The 20,525-nt window shown below is 40.4% G+C and overlaps 1 protein-coding gene across 3 annotated transcripts in view; it reads left to right on the plus strand.

Moving 5' to 3' along the window:
- MGMT (O-6-methylguanine-DNA methyltransferase) overlaps positions 1 to 20,319 on the plus strand; it is a 311,488-nt gene extending 291,169 nt beyond the window's left edge. For all 3 annotated transcript variants that reach the window (XM_075216003.1, XM_075216004.1, XM_075216006.1), the window contains exon 6: positions 19,126 to 20,319. In XM_075216003.1, the coding sequence (XP_075072104.1) occupies positions 19,126 to 19,254 (129 nt within the window). In that variant the 3' untranslated portion in view covers positions 19,255 to 20,319. The remainder of the gene's footprint in view (positions 1 to 19,125) is intronic.
- Positions 20,320 to 20,525: the final 206 nt, after the last annotated feature.

Genomic DNA, 20,525 nt, shown 5'->3' on the forward strand with positions numbered 1-20,525 from the left:
GACTTGCACTGACACTGGAAGGAGGTAGGTTCAGAGGAAATGTGAGTAATAACTACTTCACAGAAAGAGTAGTAGATAAGTGGAATAGTCTACCAGTCCTGAAATCTATTGTTATGGGAACAGAAAATCAGCTGATGAAAACCAGTTCTGTATTTTTTCTTGTTGTATTACCAATAGTTTTTTTTTTTTACAAAAGGTGGAATGTGGTGTCATATTTTGCTAACATCCTAACTTACTCCAGTCTTTCTCAGTCTTTTCATGGTGATTTCCCTGAGTGTGTCTGTGGAGCCAGGCTAGCCAGGAGAGAGGGTATAACATGCGCTGTCTTTATGTCACTTTAAACAATAACAAGAAAATCAAGGAAGAAAACATTCTGTGGGGGGAGACATGTCTCCCCAGGACAGCCACTCTACCCCAGCGAAATTACATTGATAAATTACAGTGAACATATAATATTTTTTTTTATTGCTGCGGTAAAAAATATTTTTTGCCCACATCGCCCCGTAAAAACTCTTTTGGTGGCAGTAACAACAGTGACACCGGCAGGCTATAAACAATTTACTAACCAAAAGGAGGAAGAGCTTGGTAAGTAATGGATTACAAATGATTGGCCTTTTGTGTTAATTAAATAAATTGCAAAGTTTTATTACGTTTAGTTTTATACAACTCATTGGAGTGGTATGCTTTCATTTCCACTAATACTGAATGTTATTTACGTAGTAAACGTAATCATTCTGTAGCCTGCTGTACGGGCTCTTTAATGTCTCTATTTACTTAATGTGTACACCTTTATGGAGGTTAAAACATTTCTATTTCCGCATTGCAGGTTGAGTAATTATTGTTATTATTATTATTATTATTATCATTTATTTGTTAGGCGCCACAAGATTTCCGCGGCACTGTACACAGTACAAACAGTAGACTATACAGGGTGAAACAGTACAGGACAGTAAACACAAAAATACCAATACTTCAGAAACTTCAGGCAATAAGGACGGAGCAGAAGAACAGGTAGGGAGACAGGAGGGAAGAGGGCCCTGCTCATAAGAGCTTACATCCTAAGGGACGGTAAACAGAACAGGCACAAGGGGAGCCAGTTGAAGCATGGGGGAGAGAAAAGGGGGGCCAGGAGGAGAGAGGGGAGAACGAGTGGAGGAGAGGAGGGGGTTAAGTGGAAGGTTGGTAGGCTTTGAGGAACAGGTGAGTTTTGAGTGCACGTTTGAAGGAGCACAGATTAGGAGAGAGACGGATGGAGCGAGGGAGATCATTCCAGTGAAGGGGGGACGCACGGGAGAAGTCTTGGATTCTGGAGTGGGAAGAGGTGTTAAGAGTGGAGGAGAGGCGATGGTCATTGGCCGAGCGCAGGGAGCGGGTAGGAGTGTGAATGTAGAGGAGGTTAGAAATATAAGGGGCACTAGACTGAGAGAGAGCCTTGTAAGTGGTGGTAAGGAGTTTTACCATGATATAACTGAGAACACTCAAATGTCATATTTACACAATAACCTTACCTCTCTCCACTAGTAGGTCCACAAGTATACATGACTATAACTTGCCCAGTTCAAGATCTACTTAGCCTCACTGACTGCAGTGTGCACAATATAGAAGATAAAGGTTCTTCATGTCCTAAAATTTCAAGAGACTGCTCTCTAGATATTTTAGGATATAATGTTCCCCTATCTCCTGCTGTTTTTCTGCAGATCTGGGCGGTGCAAGAAGAGGAGGCAGTCAGTAGGGGTCAGGATTGACACCCTCTTGTCATAAAGGTATGGACATTGCAATAGTAATGTCAGAAATGCACTGACAGTTGTATGGCCACTAGGTGGTGATGCAGAGCCCTGCCCTGCAAGATATATATTTATATATTACATTGTGGTTTGTAGACTATCCTAGAACAGGATATATATATATATATATATATATATATATATATATATATATATGATTGTATATTTTATACAATGCATACTGTACTATGTAATATATATGGAATTCCCAGGCTCAGCATATAAATAAAATTATATCTCTGTTAATTTCCAGAATCTTTCTCCTTGCCTTCCATGGTAGACAACTTAATGGTAAATGCAGTGCAGTTAAATATGTGATGCTCTTAAAAAGATCACCTTACACAAAGAGTCTGTGTTTTCTCTTTCTATAGATCTATTTATGGCAATTTATGTTTAATTTTATAGCCGACAATTGCCTTGTGTTTTACCTGATTGATTTTAGAAATAATTTTGTAATTGGGGTCACAAATTATTAATATAATTCACTCAAAACTCTGTGTTATAGTTTGCTGAATTTGATTATACTTGAGCTGAATGGTACACCCCAGAGTTTTTGTGATTATAAAATAGATCAATATTGTTAGGAGGAATCTAAGTCTGTGATTTCCTCTGAGTATTCTGACAGACTTGTAAAGCTCAAATTCTATACAGGAACTAACTAATGATATGAAGATTGAATTTTTAACTTAACCCAGTTATATGGAATAATTTTATTAGTTAATGAACATTTAGAACTGTGTGCAGTGGGTATTACAGCACCTATTTCGGAAAATGCAGTAGCCCTTGAAAGGATTGTGGTATCTAATGGCTGGTTTATGAGATCATTTGCATATCTTCACCCAGATACTTTGGGAAGAGATTGAAGGGAAATTGTGCAATGACTATTCTACAAGACAAAGGGCTGCTCTGTATGTTCAGATACTGTGTCAACCTATATTGTTTCTTTTTAGCTTCCGAATTTGAACGTATAACTTTATAAATAACGGCATGAGATAATGGTGTGCAAGATATTTATGATTGGAGCAAAAAGGCTTTTTTTTTTCTATGTCCGACAGGATCTTAAGGCCTAAACTACATGGACAATTTGTAGTCTCTGCGATTAAATCTCATGACCTTAATCACTTAGAAGACACTGTTCTACTTTAACTGAAATTAATCTCTCTGAAATCTCATTACCCAGATGAAAGTAGCATCCCCTGCCCTGTATCACCCCCAAAAAGTCGTATGAACCAGCAGTCGATCCTGTTACAGTCAATAGACGCGATTAATCGCCTGAGGTTTGCGCAGTGTGGTCAAATGCCGGCATTGTGCACTCAAACGTGATGGTTGCGCTACACACTCGTAAAAAGTCGCCTGTGTAGATTGCCTCATTGGAAGCAGGTTTCTACAAAACGGGCGACTGCTGGTAAGTGGTTAATTGCTCACTATCTGAAAGCCGTCCTCATCATCGTTTATTTTTATGCCGTCACAGATTGCGTAGCACCTGACATGATTATATACATATGACAAACATGAAAACAGTATACATAATAAAAGGAACTTGGGTACAGCTGAACAGAATAAAAAATGCTTGGATGCAAGAACAAATCGCTAACATACAGAAATCATTCATCATAAGACATGACAGTTTGGACAGACAAGAGACGTAGGGTAGAGGACGCTGCCTGTCGCATTCTAGAGGGAGGGGGAAGTGAGAGACATTATTATCACCGTTTTTTATAGGGCCATCAATTCCACAGCGCTGTACAAAGAATATTTGTCATTCATCAGTCCCTGTCCCATCGGAGCTTACAGTCTAAATTCCCTAACACACACACACACACACACACAGTAGTGTTAATTTTGTCAGCAGCCAATTATCCTACTAGTATGTTTTTGGGGTGTGGAAGGAAACCTGAGCACCCGGAGGAAACCCACGCAAACACGGGGAGAACGTACAAACTTCTCACAGATAAGACCATGGTCAAGATCAAACTCATGACCCCAGTGCTGTGAGGCAGAGGAGGGTGGGTTGAAGTGGTGGTAGGGTAGGTTGAAGAGGGTAAGTGTATTTCCCAGGAGGATGGTAAAGAAGGGGAACAGGGGAGGTAAGGTAGGATAGGAGAGATGGGAGGATGATGGGGTAGTGTGGAGAGACCTGCTTCCACATTGATTTAGGCATAATCGTTCACCCTACAGTTTTATTTTGTGGTATTGCCACTAGTAATAGCTGCTACTTTATTAGGCTCATCTTTATGTAAGCTAGGAGTGCACATTTCTGTTTACTTGCTTTATTTAATATAGGGTCCATTTTGTTATTTTAATCAAAATATGCAATTATCCTGCAAAATAGTTGTCTTAGTGCTTGTATTTGCGACCAGGCCCATGGGTCTCCACAAACCCAGGACTCAACCCAGAGGCCTAACAGTGCATCACCGGGGACTAAAGTAAAACTTGTAAGAGAGGCAGCGAAGCCGGTTCATACCCCAAAGTCCCCATGTGCTATTCTGAGAAATGATTGGGCTTTCACTGCACGTTCGCTGACATCCGTGTATACTCAGAGGAGCGGATCGGGGCCAGTAGAATGTTATCACAGGTCTCATAGCCAACACACCTCCTGCTCTGCATTAGTTCCGCCATTGACTCTACCCTTATTGCTAGAGTAGGTAAACTAGGTCTACAAGCATGTCTGGACATCTGACACCCTCAGCACTTCTCTGGCTTATACTCCATGATTATCTGCAGCGATAGCAGATATCCTCCACAAGCTCCTCTTAATCACACCCACTTCAATTGTCCTTGGAACTATGGCCAGAAGATCGGTTCCTGGGTTTCCACCGGAAAATACGCGAATTGGTAAGAATGAAACATCACTTCAAAGTCCAACCTACTAAACACTTTAGGAGTGACCCCTTCCTTCATTTCAACTTTCTCACTGTTCTTCTAAAACCAGTGCCGGATCTATTGTCTTCTTACATCGATCAAAGAGCGCCTTGAAATGCGATTTCACATCGAAGGGTAACTGCAAGGTGCAAAATGTGTCAAATTAAAACAAGATCCAATATCCACCACCTCGGAGACCGTGGAAAACACCAGGCCCTTTGGAACACACTCTTAAATATACCCTCTTCATCCCTTTAACTCTTTTAAATCGTCTTGCCCCCCAAAACCACACTACATTTGTGCATGCAGGTGCAAAAATAGTAAGCTAAGCAAGAAATGTCCTCCACTCGCCCAACTCCAACCATGGGAGGACGCAAACTTTTACATCCCCCGCTGATGCCGCTGTTTTGGCCCTAAAATCCGCACATTCACCTATAAAACATGGAGCGTTTGCATGACATCACAGAACAGCATTTGCATGACATCACAGAACAGCATTTGCATGACATCACAGAACAGCATTTGCACTGCATGATTTGCACTTTAGCACTTTCCTAAATGAACTTTTCATTTTTTTACAAATATTTTTTAACATATAATTTCTCCAACGTATTATATGTGTGTATTGTCTCCTATCTTGGTAACTGAAAAATCCATATCTAGCTCCAATTCGTATTTGGTGGCAATAAGGAATCCTGGATCCTTAGCTGTACGTTATATTATAGTCCATGGATTGCATTGCTTAGCACATTTGCCTCAAATTGCCATGTGATCCCTGATTTGCTTTAGTCTTTGCTCAGATCTGGCAGTTCAGTTTAATGTTGCCCAAAATAAGCTCTACTATTAGTCTTGGCTGAGAGCATACATCGTTTAAGGGACTATTACAAGCAATAATTGTGCCCAGTTATAGAATTTACATTTGCAGCAGTTCTGACTGCCGAGGTATGTGAGTAATTTGTCACTAATTATCTGTTCTAGCTCTGCCTGATCCATGTCTGTTCTTGTGTCTTTTCTCCTTCTCTCACCTAATTATATGTGTGGATATTACAGCAGGTCATTTGCCATTCAATGACATATTGTCAAAACCCAGCACCTTACCTGGAAGTCAGAATCAGTTGGCACATAAGCCTGTTGGAGGCATGCAGCCCATCAACATTTTCTAATAGTTCCAATTCCGTGATAAACTTTATAGTTTGTATTATGTGAGCTGGGTACTATATCACAGGTATATTTCACCGACTTCCTAGTTAACTTGGGACAGTACTAATATGTTCAGGATAAAGTTCCTCCTTATACATTTAGCCCCAAACTATATTTTTATACACATACTTGCAAACATTTTAATACTTCAGGGGGGAATTTAGACAGACCGGTGTTTTTCTTCCCCATGTAGTTTTCAGCCCTTTATCCCTCACCCATACATTGCCCAGATCCCTGTCTTTGTCTATGTGCTCAACAATCTCATCTCTTCCCTGATGCATTTCCTCCCCATCTACATCCCAGACCTCGTTATTCCACCATGCACTCCATGCCTATACAGCATGTCATACAGTGAAGCTCCAGCGCCAATTGACAGGTATGCCGCCAATTAGCAACGGAGTTTCAATGTTTCACCTACACATTTATGTGACAAATTCAATAGTGTTAAGACAGACACACATCACACTTACCCACTCTCCCCTCCTAGAGGGGTGGTGGAGTACGCTGTATGGGGATCTCTGCTCTGTGGACATAAGACCATGGGCCTGATTCATTAAGGATCTTAACTTAAGAAACTTCTTATTTCAGTCTCCTGGACAAAACCATGTTACAATGCAACGGGTGCAAATTAGCATTCTGTTTTGCACATAAGTCAAATATTGTTTTTTCATGTAGCACACAAATACTTGATAGCTTATGTGTACACTGAAATTTAAAGTTGATATTTGTGTGCTACATGAAAAAACAGACAGTATTTAATTTATGTGCAAAACAGAATACTAATTTGCACCCCTTGCATTGTAACATGATTTTGTCCAGGAGACTGAAATAAGAAGTTTCTCAAGTTAAGATCCTTAATGAATCAGGCCCCATGAATTCAATCACTCAATGTGTTTCTGATCCGAATGCACTAAATTTCACATGAGAAGCTTATATGGGAATCAGTGTTTCCTATTCCAGCAGGACTCAGATTCCTCCTGTGCAAATGTGTGAGGAAAGTGCCTGTCTGGCACCACCCTAAGGCTTTTTATCAAGTCAAACAGTAGAAAACTTTCTACATTGTAGCTGTTCTGTGACACTGCAGGGCTGATTTTTTTTTTTAAGTCCTTAATTCAAAATAGGTCCTTTGATAGAGAAAAAAATATAACAAAACAGACTCATAAAGCAATAAATTTGAGTGTCTTAGAAATGTATAATTAAACTACATTAATCAAATCTATTTTTTGATAAATTGAATAGCAAACGCGTGCCAGGTTTGAACGACCTGGGTGTGCGATTAATACACGAGACGAGACGTTGGAATAAGAATTAGTTTTATTTGCATGTGATTTATGGTCTGATTTATGAAGCTGCACAATTCCATGTTGTTGTTGAAGTAAGATCTATTTGTGATAGTGCCTTGTACGATTGCAAAAGCTATAGACTAGTTTGACGTGATTTGCTAAGGCATAGTACCGGACAGAAAAAAAAAAAAGTTTTGCTTAGTAGATCTGAATTAACTCACGTGACTGCAGTATACTCAGTGATTCACAAAGTGTTAACACTTGGGAGGGGGGGGGGGGGGGGGGTGGGAGAACTTCCAAGTCCCTTTATTTTTATTTGCTTTATTGATTCATTTTAATTAAACTTTTTTCAGTCTGATCTGCATTTTAATTCATACATGCGGCAACACAGTGGCTCAGTGGTTAGCACTCCTGCCTCACAGCGCTGGGGTCATGAGTTCAGTTCTCGACCATGGCCTTATCTGTGTGGAATTTGTATGTTCTCTCCATTTTGCGTGGGTTTCCTCCGGGTGCTCCGGTTTCCTACCACACTTCAAAAACATACTGGTAGGTTAATTGGCTGCTATCAAAATTGACCCTAGTCTGTGTCTCTCTGTCTGTGTGTGTATGTTAGGGAATTTAGACTGTAAGCTCCAATGGGGCATGGACTGATGTGAATGAGTTCTCTGTACAGCGCTGCGGAATCAGTGGCGCTATATAAATAGATGATGATGATCCTTGCCAACTTTATTAAGTAGCAAATGAGAAGGTAAGTGAGCGTATCGTGGTGTTGCGTATTGCGTCATTTTGACCCCCAACCCCGCTTTATTGCGTAGTGGGGCCAAAATGACCCGATTCACTGTGTCATTACAGCGTAGGCGCACGGCCATGATTATACAGATCACGCCATCAGGAACTGCCCTCTTTACAAGAGGATATGGGTGGGAGATCTTCTCTCCCTGGAGTACGGAAGGATTCCACTAAAGGACTTCCATCATTTTGAAAAGAAATCCTGTGAGACCCACATGGCCCGAACTTTACTCATACATGCCTACTCTCCCGGAATGTCCGGGAGACTCACGGATTCTGGGTAGATCTCCTGGACTCCTGGAAGAGCAGGTAATTCTCCTGCAACCTGGCCGTCAGGAGCCAGAATGGCGCGATTTGTGGTGAATCGTGTCATTTTGGCCCCGCCCCTGTGTCAAAATTGACATTTTTGTCACTGGTTGGGGCCAAAATGACATGGCCCGGGCCCTTTCCGCCCTCCCACCACAGCCCCCCACTTGGATCTCCTGGACAGCAAAGACACAGAGTTGGCAAGAATGAGTTTACTGAGGCCATAAAACTCACCCAATACTACTTTTTAGGTCCCAAATAAGTTAGAACAGATATAGGAAACTATATTATGGCAAAAATAAGAGTTAAAGATTTCAGGTAATGAAAAGGGAACTGTCCTGTGAATGCTGATATCCCCACACTTCCACCATAATAAACAATAATATTGTTATAAATGCAGTAAAATGTATTTTAGGTTTATATTTATATACTGCCAATAACAGCCATCAAGGAAAATATAACACAGAGTTTTCTTTTTGTGTACTGGTTTGACGTTTTCACAGATACTGTTTAAGTGCTCCTATGCTGAGAACAGAGGCCGTACACGCGTCTGCCCTCCCCATCATATAACATATTTTGGACCTTACTCATATCAAGCTCATCAATCATTGATGTCAGCCCATTGTATCGTTATCATGAGTAACTGCAGAATACCATATTTCTCTGGAAACTAAATACTTATGTTCAGCGCCCATTACAAACACAAGTCCTGCTATAAAACAGAAGTTTTTTTTTTATACTACATCAAGCATGAAAATCATTTATATTGTGTCCAGATATTAGCACTTAATATTAAGAGTCAAAATCAATTTGATTAAAATAGTCACTGCCTTAAGACGTGCTGTAATGACATGACTGTTGTCCATCTTCTAAGATGTTTACATATAATTTTTTTATAAACCAAGATATAAATTTTTATTATAGTTTGTTGCCAAATACATTGAGGACATACAGTTTAACCTTTTATCATCATCCCATTATTGGTGTGCAATATATAGGTGTTAAATGTGAATGTAAGTTAATAGTTTTGCTGGAAGGTAGATATACATAGAATACTGGTGTCCTGAAACATTGTTTATAACAGAAATATTGTGTTTTGCAGAGCTCTTTTTTTAATGCATTAAACGAAAAAATATAACCTACCACCAATGAAACCAGAACAACTGGGACACTATGGTCGTTTGTGACTCTTTCGGTTCAAACCATATTTTAAGGAATGTGTCTGGAAATTTTTCCATTGCATATGTTGAGTTGTACAGTGCTAGAACTTTATCACCATCAGTGTGAGGAGACGGGTTTCAAGCCACCAAGAAGGATGACCTAAGAAGGTGCTTTTGTTACGTTATTATCCACCAAACCCTGTAACTGGTACAACTAAAAGGGTCATATTGGCTCAATTCCCCCCAAACCACAGTGTTATCAGGCAAAAATACACGAACTGGAAACATATCCCCTCTGAAATTAGGCTTCTACTTGAGAAATCAACCCAGTCAGGGTGTTTATAGACACGATGGATAAATCTGAGCTGGATCTCTTGCTCCTAAGAGTTCCTTCCAGAGATCTTCCATTAAGAGTGTGTTTCCCTTCTATTTACCTGCAAGGAGAGAGAGACTACCTAATAAATAGCAGGTTAGGCCACTTTTCTTGTCTTAGCCGTTCCTCTTTTGGGTTAGACTATCGATCCAAAACTTGTACAAATGGGGAGATTTGGATTACCCCTATAGGGGTCGGGTGCTGATGTGCAGGAAAGTCAAATTTAACTCTAGCTTTTAGCAACATGGATAAAAGCATACTCTCATTTTGTTCCTTCTAGGTTTAATCGGAACACTCTGCAACTCCGACAATCTTGGAGGTTCTACCCCTACTAGCTATCTGCGCCCCTTGTATCGATTAGATAATTCAGCCCCAACTTGGGAAGATGCTATTTCTTCTTGCCGTATGAAATGAGTACTGCCATGTGTGACACCCTGTTTGAAAGCCTTGGTAAAGTATTTTACTATATTTATATGATAAACTGACCACTAGAGGGAGTGTTCCATTGGAAGACATGGTTCATATTCCATTTTACCTAAACTGAGGGGAAATATATGTCAGCTCCTATCCACATTAACATATTTCTCAACAGTTCTGTTTACCTCGCTTTATCATGAGACAGTCTTATGTTGCCGCTTTGAAAGGAGGCATGGCCAAGAAAACAGGGTGTGGTTTGGGTGGTTGATAGAGGTGGTCCTAAGAGGCCTGGTTTTACAGATAAAATTTTTTGGGATCTATGCATTAATGCCTGCACAAAATAAAGAGAAGTCCGTATCTTTGAGCTGATTAAAGGGACACTAAGGAAATATATATGCCCCACAGCGCAGGTTATGATAGTTGTGTCTGCTTTCTGTTTTGTTTTTGGACCTTTCCAGACCTGACCAAACCCCCATTGATATCGTACCCTGCTCCCAATTATGTCACATATATCCCTTGCCATTAGGCCACACTCTCAATATATTGTTTTGTGACAGGATTATCTCACACCTGTTTGACATGAAAGGTCTGGGAGAAGGTAAATGGAAAAACTTAGCAGACCATGGACCACAGGGGCAGTCACAAGGGGGTGTGGTGCACCATTGCGTGATACCCCCCCTCTCCGACCACGAAATGCATAGTAGGGGCGGGGCTTGATAAATGAGTAGCGTCATTAAGTCCCGTCTCCAACACCCGGCAGGATGCCTACTCTTCTGGTAGGACCTTCTAATAATTGAGAACCTCCTGAAAATTCCGGGAGAGTAGGCAAGTATGAACTATGTAAAATCATTTAGCAAAAATATTTTTATATATCCATCTCTTAATATTTACTTAGACAAGTAAATATATTTAGCCCGTTTTAAAAGTTTTGTTTAGTCGCTTAGAGTTTGACTTTACATTAACTTTTACATGAATGCCCTTATCAATGGTTATTTTTCCTAATAAAGACGCTGACACCTGTTTGGAGAAGAAGGATCACAACATTTTATTAAAATTAAATGTGGTGGCAAATAAAAAACACGACCAATCAGCTACCAACCATTCCAACACCAAAATTGTGGCAACTGAAAAACGAACTCTGATACTTCTATTTAGCGGAGCCCCACTCTCTCCCTTGTTTGACTCCGTAGCTGGGGCCTTCCCAAAAAAGGCGGTGCCCCATAACTCCCCAAAGTGGCGGGGGTGTTACTAATGACCAACCTCCCTTTTATAAGGTAGAGTGCTCCTCTGCCACTGAAAGTGTCATTATGGCTGCTGATTGGCATGAGTTAATTTCCAGCGGCAAGAGAAAGAAACCAGCCTATGACTATCCTTATAAAATCTTACCAGTTCACGACATCCCCCAAAACCCTTACTGATTGGCTGGCCAACTATAACTAACAGTTATTAACTATTATCTATTGCAATATTAACTATTGCAGGGCTCAACTTTATCTTCTCCAGCACAACCTTGGGCCAATTCCTGCCGTCTGTTATCCTGTTAGTGTGATGTTTTATTGACTTATTAGCTGGTATACTTCTATCTGAATAAATTAATAAATGTTATTATTTTTTAACCCTGCTCATGGATAAAGTATGGAATGGTGCTGATTTTGTTTTATCCTGATATAGCCACTGGTATATTTAGTAAGTTGCATTTAAAAAAAAATAAAACTATATATATATATATATATATATATATATATATATCTCAGATTCACAAAACATGATATTCATGCCATAGTCGTTATTATGGTTCTTCAGAGAGAGTGCTGTTTACCATTTTTTAGGGTCTAGCCCGATTTGCATCTTTCGCCCATTTTAATGAATGCATATTTAATTTTTTTGTGTCACCTCTTTACCTTGTATGCCCCCGACCTTCATACATAGAGCGAGGGAAAATTGCACAAACAAACATAAAGGCTGCATACTTTATTTTATGTTAGTAAAGAAATAAAAACATAATATGGTCTAACCGAACCACAAACTGGGAGTAGATCCAGAGAAACCTTTTTTTAATCGTATATTTCTAATTGGTTCTCATGGTTTTCAAATGCTTGAAAAAAAAAAAAATTGGTCCCAAATAGGTTAAATTTAATGTTAGAACTTGAAGCCAATTTGAAGCTCTACTAAACTAACACAAGGTTTTTTTTTTGTTTTTTTTTTTTTTTATTCCATTCCATTTATTCTTTTTTCTTTAATTCCGCTTCCTCTGTCCACCTAACGTCTGTCTCTTAAAATATATTCTAAAGAAATCCCCTGCAAGGGCTCACCTACTTTCTTAGTAGTAATGAACAGGTGGTCATAATTTGCAGGTTTTACAAGGAAATCATAGGTGCGGCACTAAATTCTTTGTTATGTTCCATAGGAGGTCCAGCCACCAGATGGTATCATGCAGGGAGGGAGGACAAAAAAAAACGGCGCTTTAGGTGAAAATCACTGGTTACAAAATCTGCCTTAAGTGTTAATAAAGGTATCGGTGGTGGAGTTTTATTCTCTTGTGTGTCCAGCAACAATGCCACGCTGCAAAACTCCTTTATACCCCGTTCTTCCAATAAGCTGCAAACAAATATCTGCACGTTGTATACAAATGATAAAAAGTCTTTAGTTTTAGTATAAATGAGCTTTGACCCATTAACTTATTGTTTTACATAAAAATAAATCAATGCATTTATTTTCCACCACTAATTGTAGCGTTTCTACTTTTGTAGTTCTGTAATAACTACTGCTTTCTGCACAAAAATTGCCATGGGATTGGGAATTGTCATTAAAATAAGAATAATGAAATATTTTGTAAACAAACGGTGATTAAAACATAAAACCTCAAGTACAATATTGCTTCCTACTGTGCGCCTTCACAGACGTTCATATTAAGAGGAAAATAATTAATAAGGTATTCTCGCTTGAAAACTGTTCACCTGTTGAAACAATACTTTCAAGTAAGAGGGTGTGTTATTGGGGTTGAAGGGCAATCGAAATGGCTGTCTCGATTAGCTACATGTTAATGAATTAACAAATAGAAATGGCCAACTGGGTGCATAAAAATAGTAAGGGGAGATGAATATATTATTTAATTAAATATCCAGGATATAGTATCATTTTTTTTTTTATGTAAAAGAAAAAAAAATCTAACAAAACACACACAAACAAGTTGTGCTTGCTAGAGCTATAAAACAAATTACAATGATAAAGAATTATTTATGGAATTCAAATATATATTCAGCCAATCATGTGGCAGCAACATAAAAACATTGAGACATAGGAAAGAGGTTCAGTTTTTCAGACCGGTCACCATAATGGGGAAGAAATGTGATCTAACTGACTGATTGGTGGCAGACGGGATGGTTTGAGCATTTCAGAAGCTGCTGATCTCCTGGGATTTTCACACATCATTCCCTAGAGACCACATAGAATGGTGCCCAAACAAAATACATTCAGCGAGCATCAGTTTTGTGGGCGAAGAGTCCTTGTTAATGAGAGCAGTCAGAGGAGAGTGGCCGGACTGGTCCAAGCTGACAGGAAGGAGGCAGTAACCCAAATATCCGTGGGTTACAGCAGTGTTATGCAGAAGAACGTCTCTGAATGCACCTGATCCTTGATGTGGATGGACTATAACAGCAGAAGACCACACCATAGCCTATTCCTGTAAGCTAAGAACAAGAAACTGAGGCTACAGTGGGCACTGGCTCCCCAAAACTGAACAGATGAAGATTGGAAAAATGTTGCCTGGTTAGCCGAATCTCAGTGTCTGCTGCAGAGGTCAGAATTTATAGTAAACAACGTGAACCCATGGATCCATCCTGCCTTATGTCAACGGTTCAGGCTGGTGATGTTGGTGTAATGGTGGGAGGAGTTTCTTTGGCACACATTAGGCCTACCAGAATATTGTTGCTGACCATGTGCATCCCTTTGTGCCCATAGTCTGCCCATCTTCTAATGACTACTTGTAGCAGAATAACACACCATGTCACAAAGCACACATCACGTCCAGCTGGTTCCACAAACATGGCAATGAGTTCAGTGTATTCCACAGGCCTCCACAGCCACCAGATCTCAATCCAGTAGATCACCTTTGGGATCTGTTGGAAGGGGAGACTCGCATCATGAATGTGCATCTGTCAAATCGGCATCATGCAATTGCTGTAATCAGGTCAACCAGTACTCTCTAGAATGTTTCCAGCATCTTGTTGGATCCATGCCTGGAATAACTCCGACTGTTCTGAGGACAATGGGAGTTCCTACCCAGTACTAGAAAGGTGTACCTAATAAAGTGACCACTGAGTGTGTGTGTATATATGTTTAACACCTGAAAGAGCGATGTGGTCGCATCAGGTTGTGGGGGTGAGCGCCATGTCCACCTGGGGTGTACATATTGCTCCTGAAGTGCTAGTCCATCCCATACCCCCCTCCACACAGCAATACACCCTGCATGGCTGTGGCAGCTGCACCAATGTACCCAGGTACGTAGGACATATAGACAGCTCTGAATTTACCTTACCTTAGGCCATGTTTTGTTTGTATAGAGCATGTCAATGGAAACAATGCTGCCCTATTTCAGCACATCCTGCACAACACTGTACAGAGTTAACAAATAGAAATGACCAACTGGACTGTCATTCACATCAGTCTCTGCCCCATTGAAGGTTACAACGTAAATTTCCTACCACATAGACACACACTAGGGTACATTTTGTGGGAAGCCAATTAACCTACCAGTATGTTTTTGGAGTGTGGGAGGAAACCGGAGCACCCGGAGGAAACCCACGCAAATACGGGGTGAACATACAAACTCCACACAGATAAGGCCATGGGCAGGAATTGAACTCATGACCCCAGTGCAGTGAGGCAGAAGTGCTAACTACTGAGCCACTGTGCTGCCCTACTTTGCAGGACAAATTGGAAGGAAATTCCAAATAGAGCCAATGACATCTGTAAGAGCGGAATACCTACTGCCTCATTAAATACAAAGATTACAAAATGCGTTAGCCTTGGTTATATTTAAATATTGTGTGTGATTTTGTTTAACCTCTGACTTCCATTGTGTACCTCGTTACTTGCTTTTGTTATGTAAACAGATACTTTGCTTATATCATTAATGAAAGCCTTTATGTGGTTGGTATTCATATCCCGGATAGATCAGCTAATCAACTTCAAAGGCAGGTCAGGGTCCTGGTATTGAATGAACAACGTAATGTGAGGAACAGCGGATTTAGGTTTACTACAGACAGAAGGGTGAGCAAAAAATCCTAAATTCAAACAACAAATGATCAGAGACTTTTAAAACTGACTGAAGATCGTGACCCGGTAACAATCCAATCAGAACAGGTTGAGCCAGTTAATGAGTTCCTAATTGGAGTAAAGAAAGGTGTTTTGTTTTTTTTAAGCCAAATGTGTGCTCAGGTGGGGGCTCCAATTATCCATAAGTGCAATGTAAAGTATATTTTCTACGTTGCCTTTCCTTGAATTTCAGAGCAGCTGTTTACTTATTGCTCTGTTTACTCATTAAGTTTTTATGTATTACCCATTCATCACTTTCAGAGACATGAAGTAATGCTCCTTACAGGAAGTTTTAACGCGCTTAACTCTTTCTTTAGTCACTTATGTTTGTCTGCAGTGTGTTTTACATGTGTCTGCACCAAGGGGGGGGGGGGGGGGGTATGGGTAAACCGCATTGTAATTGGAGATAGCTGTGAGGGACCATGGTGCATTTTCAGTCATACGTGAGCAGGCCGTGCGCTTTGGATGCAGGGTCCAGAACTAGGAAGATCTAGATGGTTTATAACAGTGAGACTGATACACTTAAGGGACGCATGGGCGGCCCTCTAACCTTGGACATTCCCACACATTAATCTCAGTGAGAAGTTAAAACAATACATTTAATCAAGGAGACACATATCTGTGATAACATATCAGCAGGCAGTTTAAGTGTTACGTGCTATAATAATCAAATATGACAATAAAGCAGGGAGGAGCTGATGGTCGCAGGTAAAGCCTCGGTGGGCTGTCTGTTGACTATCACTGGTATACAGAGACCATACTTGCCAACCTTTTTAAACTTTTTTCCGGGAGATCCCAGGCAGGGGGGTGTGGTTTGAGGGTGGGAGGGACGGGGTGCGGTGAATCGCGTCATTTTGGCTGCGCCCGCCCCCCATGCGCCATATTGTCGTGGGGGGCGGGGCCAAAATTAAACGATTCACCGCAAATCGCGTTATTTTGACAGCAAGTTGCCATGTGCAGGATATTTGCCTGCTCTCCCGGGAGTCCGGGAGACCTACCCGAATTTCTGGAGTCTCCCAGACATTCCGGGAGAGTTGGCAAGTATGACAGTGACCACTGGCCCCAGCTCTTCCTTTATAGGTAATTGCGGCTTTATGATGTCATTCTGCTAAACCGATGGCAATGTTTATTTTTTTGTTGTCTGTATCAACTTTTTTATCATTTTTTTTTCCCACCCCAAATGGTTTTAAAGGGGCTGTCCACGTTCTGACAACTTCATCGATGTCCTCCTGCAACCTTTACTAAATGCTTTATCATTCTGGTTTCCGTCTATGCCTTCTTTCAGGGCCTTTGTGTCGTCCTGGCAGTGTTATTCTTTGTTGTTACCCTTGGATATGATGCAGATCAGCCCTACACTCCTTTGTATCCAGCAAGCATTTCCTTCAACAAAAATAGACCACTTTGCCAGGATATTAGAAAAGTCTTCGTGAAAAATACAGACGATATTCAGAATGATTACAACAATGTATTTGGTGCAAGTTGCATAGCTAAAAATGAATGTTGTGTGAAGGCGGGAGACCCCTTTAATAGAGAGCGGCCACATCAGTGCTTCATAACGGTAGCAGTTAAGCATTTTTTATTTCTTTTTTAAACCGTAGAACCCCCTTAAATTGGTTGACAGAATTAATCTCCACCCTGTGATGTGAAGCAGCTGTAGATATTGTCTACCGTATCCGCTCTCAGATGGTCTGTGCACAAATAACGTCTCCCTTAACAAAAAAGGATAAACTTTTTTTTTATGTATATGTTTTACAACTACACTAATGTTTTGTTTTATTCCTTTTCTGACCAGATGAAGCAAATGCATGCATATAAAAATCATTCCCTATTATCACTGCTACGTACTATAATGTCCTCTGTGATTTGCTGCCAATCCCCAGCGGGAGAGGGCTGCCACTGTTACTATATTTGATTTATGATGTTAGCATCTTTTCCCTGTGTTAGTGTTTGGGATGCGCGATAAATTCTTAATCAACGGGTTAATTAAGTTGTGTGATGCTACTGCTTATAGTAAGCCCTGTATACACATATAAGAGCCTGTGTTCATCTGGGAGTCCGTGTGAGCCTTAGCGCATGGAATTCCTATATAATATTATGAAACAAATTTGCACTACACTAGAAGGCAAGTCCTCGCCGTTGTCCCATATGCTGCCGGTAACTTATCACCCGTGCTGTAAAAATGATTGATTAGTGCTAGAAATAAGATCAGAATATAATGAAGAACAAAAAAAGTCGTAGCTCTCACTCATTGTTAATACATTATGAATATGCAACTCCGTTACAAGCTTAAGTGTGATGTTGTATAGTATACAATTTTGGGTGCCTGTAGTGCCTCTGTTAAAGTCACCTATATAAACTCTTGTGTTCTCCTTAACCCTTTGGTGACTTTTGCAGTTTTATGAGCAGAGCATTTTCAGCATTGTAACTGTGCTACAGAAAGAATAACTTTATTAGTATCGTATAGGAACATTTTGACACAGATTATACTTTCTCTATGAAATGTACCGTACAACGTACTCACCTGTTTACTTTATATACATACCATATGCGTGTAGGCTTCTGTAACTTAAACAGTTTTATAGTGGGTGGAAGTTAACTTTTTTTATTTCTCCATTTTATTTATTTATCATCATTACATCCTCAATACATCAAACTAGACCTTGGAGAACTCTACAGCGCAGTGTTTGCACCACATGGAGTTGGCGTTTAAAATTACAACTAAATGCAAACATGGACTATATCTGAATAGTTAATATACCCCTTGCACCCCAGTAGTTGTTTCGAGAGTCTATGGAGACATAGGGGCACATTTATCAATATTCACATAAAGTGAAAAGTAGTTTTCAATCCTTATCGCAATGATAAGGATTGAACTACTTCTCACATTTATGTACAGCCCTGCACAGAAACAGCAGTTCCGAAAAACTGCTGTTTTAGTGATAAAAAAAAATCATACTTACCCCCCTCTTCGGAAGCGCTGTCTTCGGGTCTTCTCTTCACTCTTCAATTGCGCATGTCCAGTTCCAAGAACTGGACATGCGCACACAGATCCCCTCTCTGTCTCTGCAACGATAGTTGCAGAGAGAGAGCGCTGAGTGACAGGGAGGGATCATGTGATCCCTCCACACATGCGCTGTCCAGCTCTGCTCTCCGGAGCAGAGCTGACAGCATTAGATTTCTTCAATTAGGATGATGTACGCCAGCTTCAGCTGGCGTACATTAACATGACAAGTTCCCCCCCAAAAAAATTTTTCGGGACTTGTTAGATTGCGGCCAGGAGCAGTCACCATTCTGTTGAATGGTGACTGCTCCCAAAAACGAAGAAGAATGCAAAGCAGCAGATATCCATGATATTTGCTGCGATGCCCCCTTAATAAATTTGCGGAGGACACTGTGGGACCTTAATGACCCGTTAAAAGCACTGTCGTGCTTTATTAATTATGCCCCATAGCCCATGACCGATCGGCCCAATTAGTGTGGCTGTTTGCGCTGTAACTTCGCATGCGCCTTATGCTCAAGAATACAATGTGGGCCCCAATACACAATTTCCTCAGCGTAGAGTCTGTTTAACTTGGTTGAACCAAATAACAAGTGTTTTACGTAACTGACGCATGTATAATCTTCATGTCTTTCAGGTCCCCCTGATCATACCATGCCACCGAGTGATTTGCAGCGATGGAAGCATTGGCAACTACGGCAGCGGGAGAGCAAACGATGTGAAACGCTGGCTTTTGGCACACGAGAAGCATGTGAAAGACATGTGAACGTGTCTTCATACACTACAACCCAGAGCTTGTACAGCAGCCAAAACTTATTACCCAGCGCGCTGCTCTATAAGCTTTCAAATCCCGCAGTAGTAGAATTCAGGGAAAATTGTAAATATTTGAGTGACATATAAATATAATACAGCATCCGATGTGAAATGAATGGTGGCACTACTATATTATAAAGGCTGGATATGTCCTGAGGGAGGCAGCTTGTGTGCCTCGTCTTGTTTTTTTTTTACATTTTACAGCAGACAGCGCCTGTTAGGCTTGTATTTTGTTCTCGTATGCAGTCCTGTTTTGTTCTATTTTTAATGCCCATTAAAGCAAGGAAAGAAGAGGGAGGGGCGTGGCAAATCCAAGATTCAACTGCCCCTGCAAGGAAGCATCTGGCTTATAGAGGGGACAGCCGGCACTGTTACAGCCTTGCGTGCTACTCAAAGCAAAATAATATGTAGCAAACACACACCCCTATTCCTGTCCAGCTTTGTTGTATCCATCCAAATTCAGATCCTGTACCTCTGCCAACGTCGGTGCCCAGCATTCCCACCTAATCTTTGATGTTCAGTTTTTTTGGAACAATGTTTCACGTATGTCGCTGTCCCACACGCAGAAAAAAATAAAATAAAAAGATACCGCATCATTTACAAGGAAACCGCTTTTGTGATGTTTGTTTAGATTAGTTTTTCTACCTTTCAGATCTGTAGGAGTTGATGAAAAGATACGGATAACAATTTTTCTGGCTTCCTTCGTAGCCTTCTGTGTTGGCTTGCCAACAAAAATAAATTCATATACAGTAGCGATTTCGCTTGAGGTAGAAAGGAAAAAGTTAATTGTGCACATTTAGGGCTAGATTTACTAAACTGTGGGTTTGAAAAAGTGGAGATGTTGTCTATAGCAACCAATCAGATTCTAGTTATCATTTATTTAGCACATTCTACAAGATGACAGCTGGATCTGATTGGTTGTTATAGGCAACATCTCCACTTCTACAATCCCGCAGTTTAGTAAATATACCCCTTAGCCTCTTTGCGTTTTAAGCAATAAAGTTCACCGTTAATTTGACGTCTTTATTGTCGCTTGTCATTATTATTATTATTATTTTTTCGCTCTTTTATGGAGTTGTAGACAAAACTAAAGGAATAAATATTGCAATTCTGTTATGCAGTTTGTAAACGTGTGACTTTAAACAAAATATTTAAACAGAATATTAATTTAAACTGAAATATTTTGTTTTTCCTGGAGAAATCATTAAACAGCATGTGTCTGCG

Source organism: Mixophyes fleayi, chromosome 6 (genome assembly GCF_038048845.1).
Source record: "Mixophyes fleayi isolate aMixFle1 chromosome 6, aMixFle1.hap1, whole genome shotgun sequence".
NCBI lineage: Eukaryota > Metazoa > Chordata > Amphibia > Anura > Limnodynastidae > Mixophyes > Mixophyes fleayi.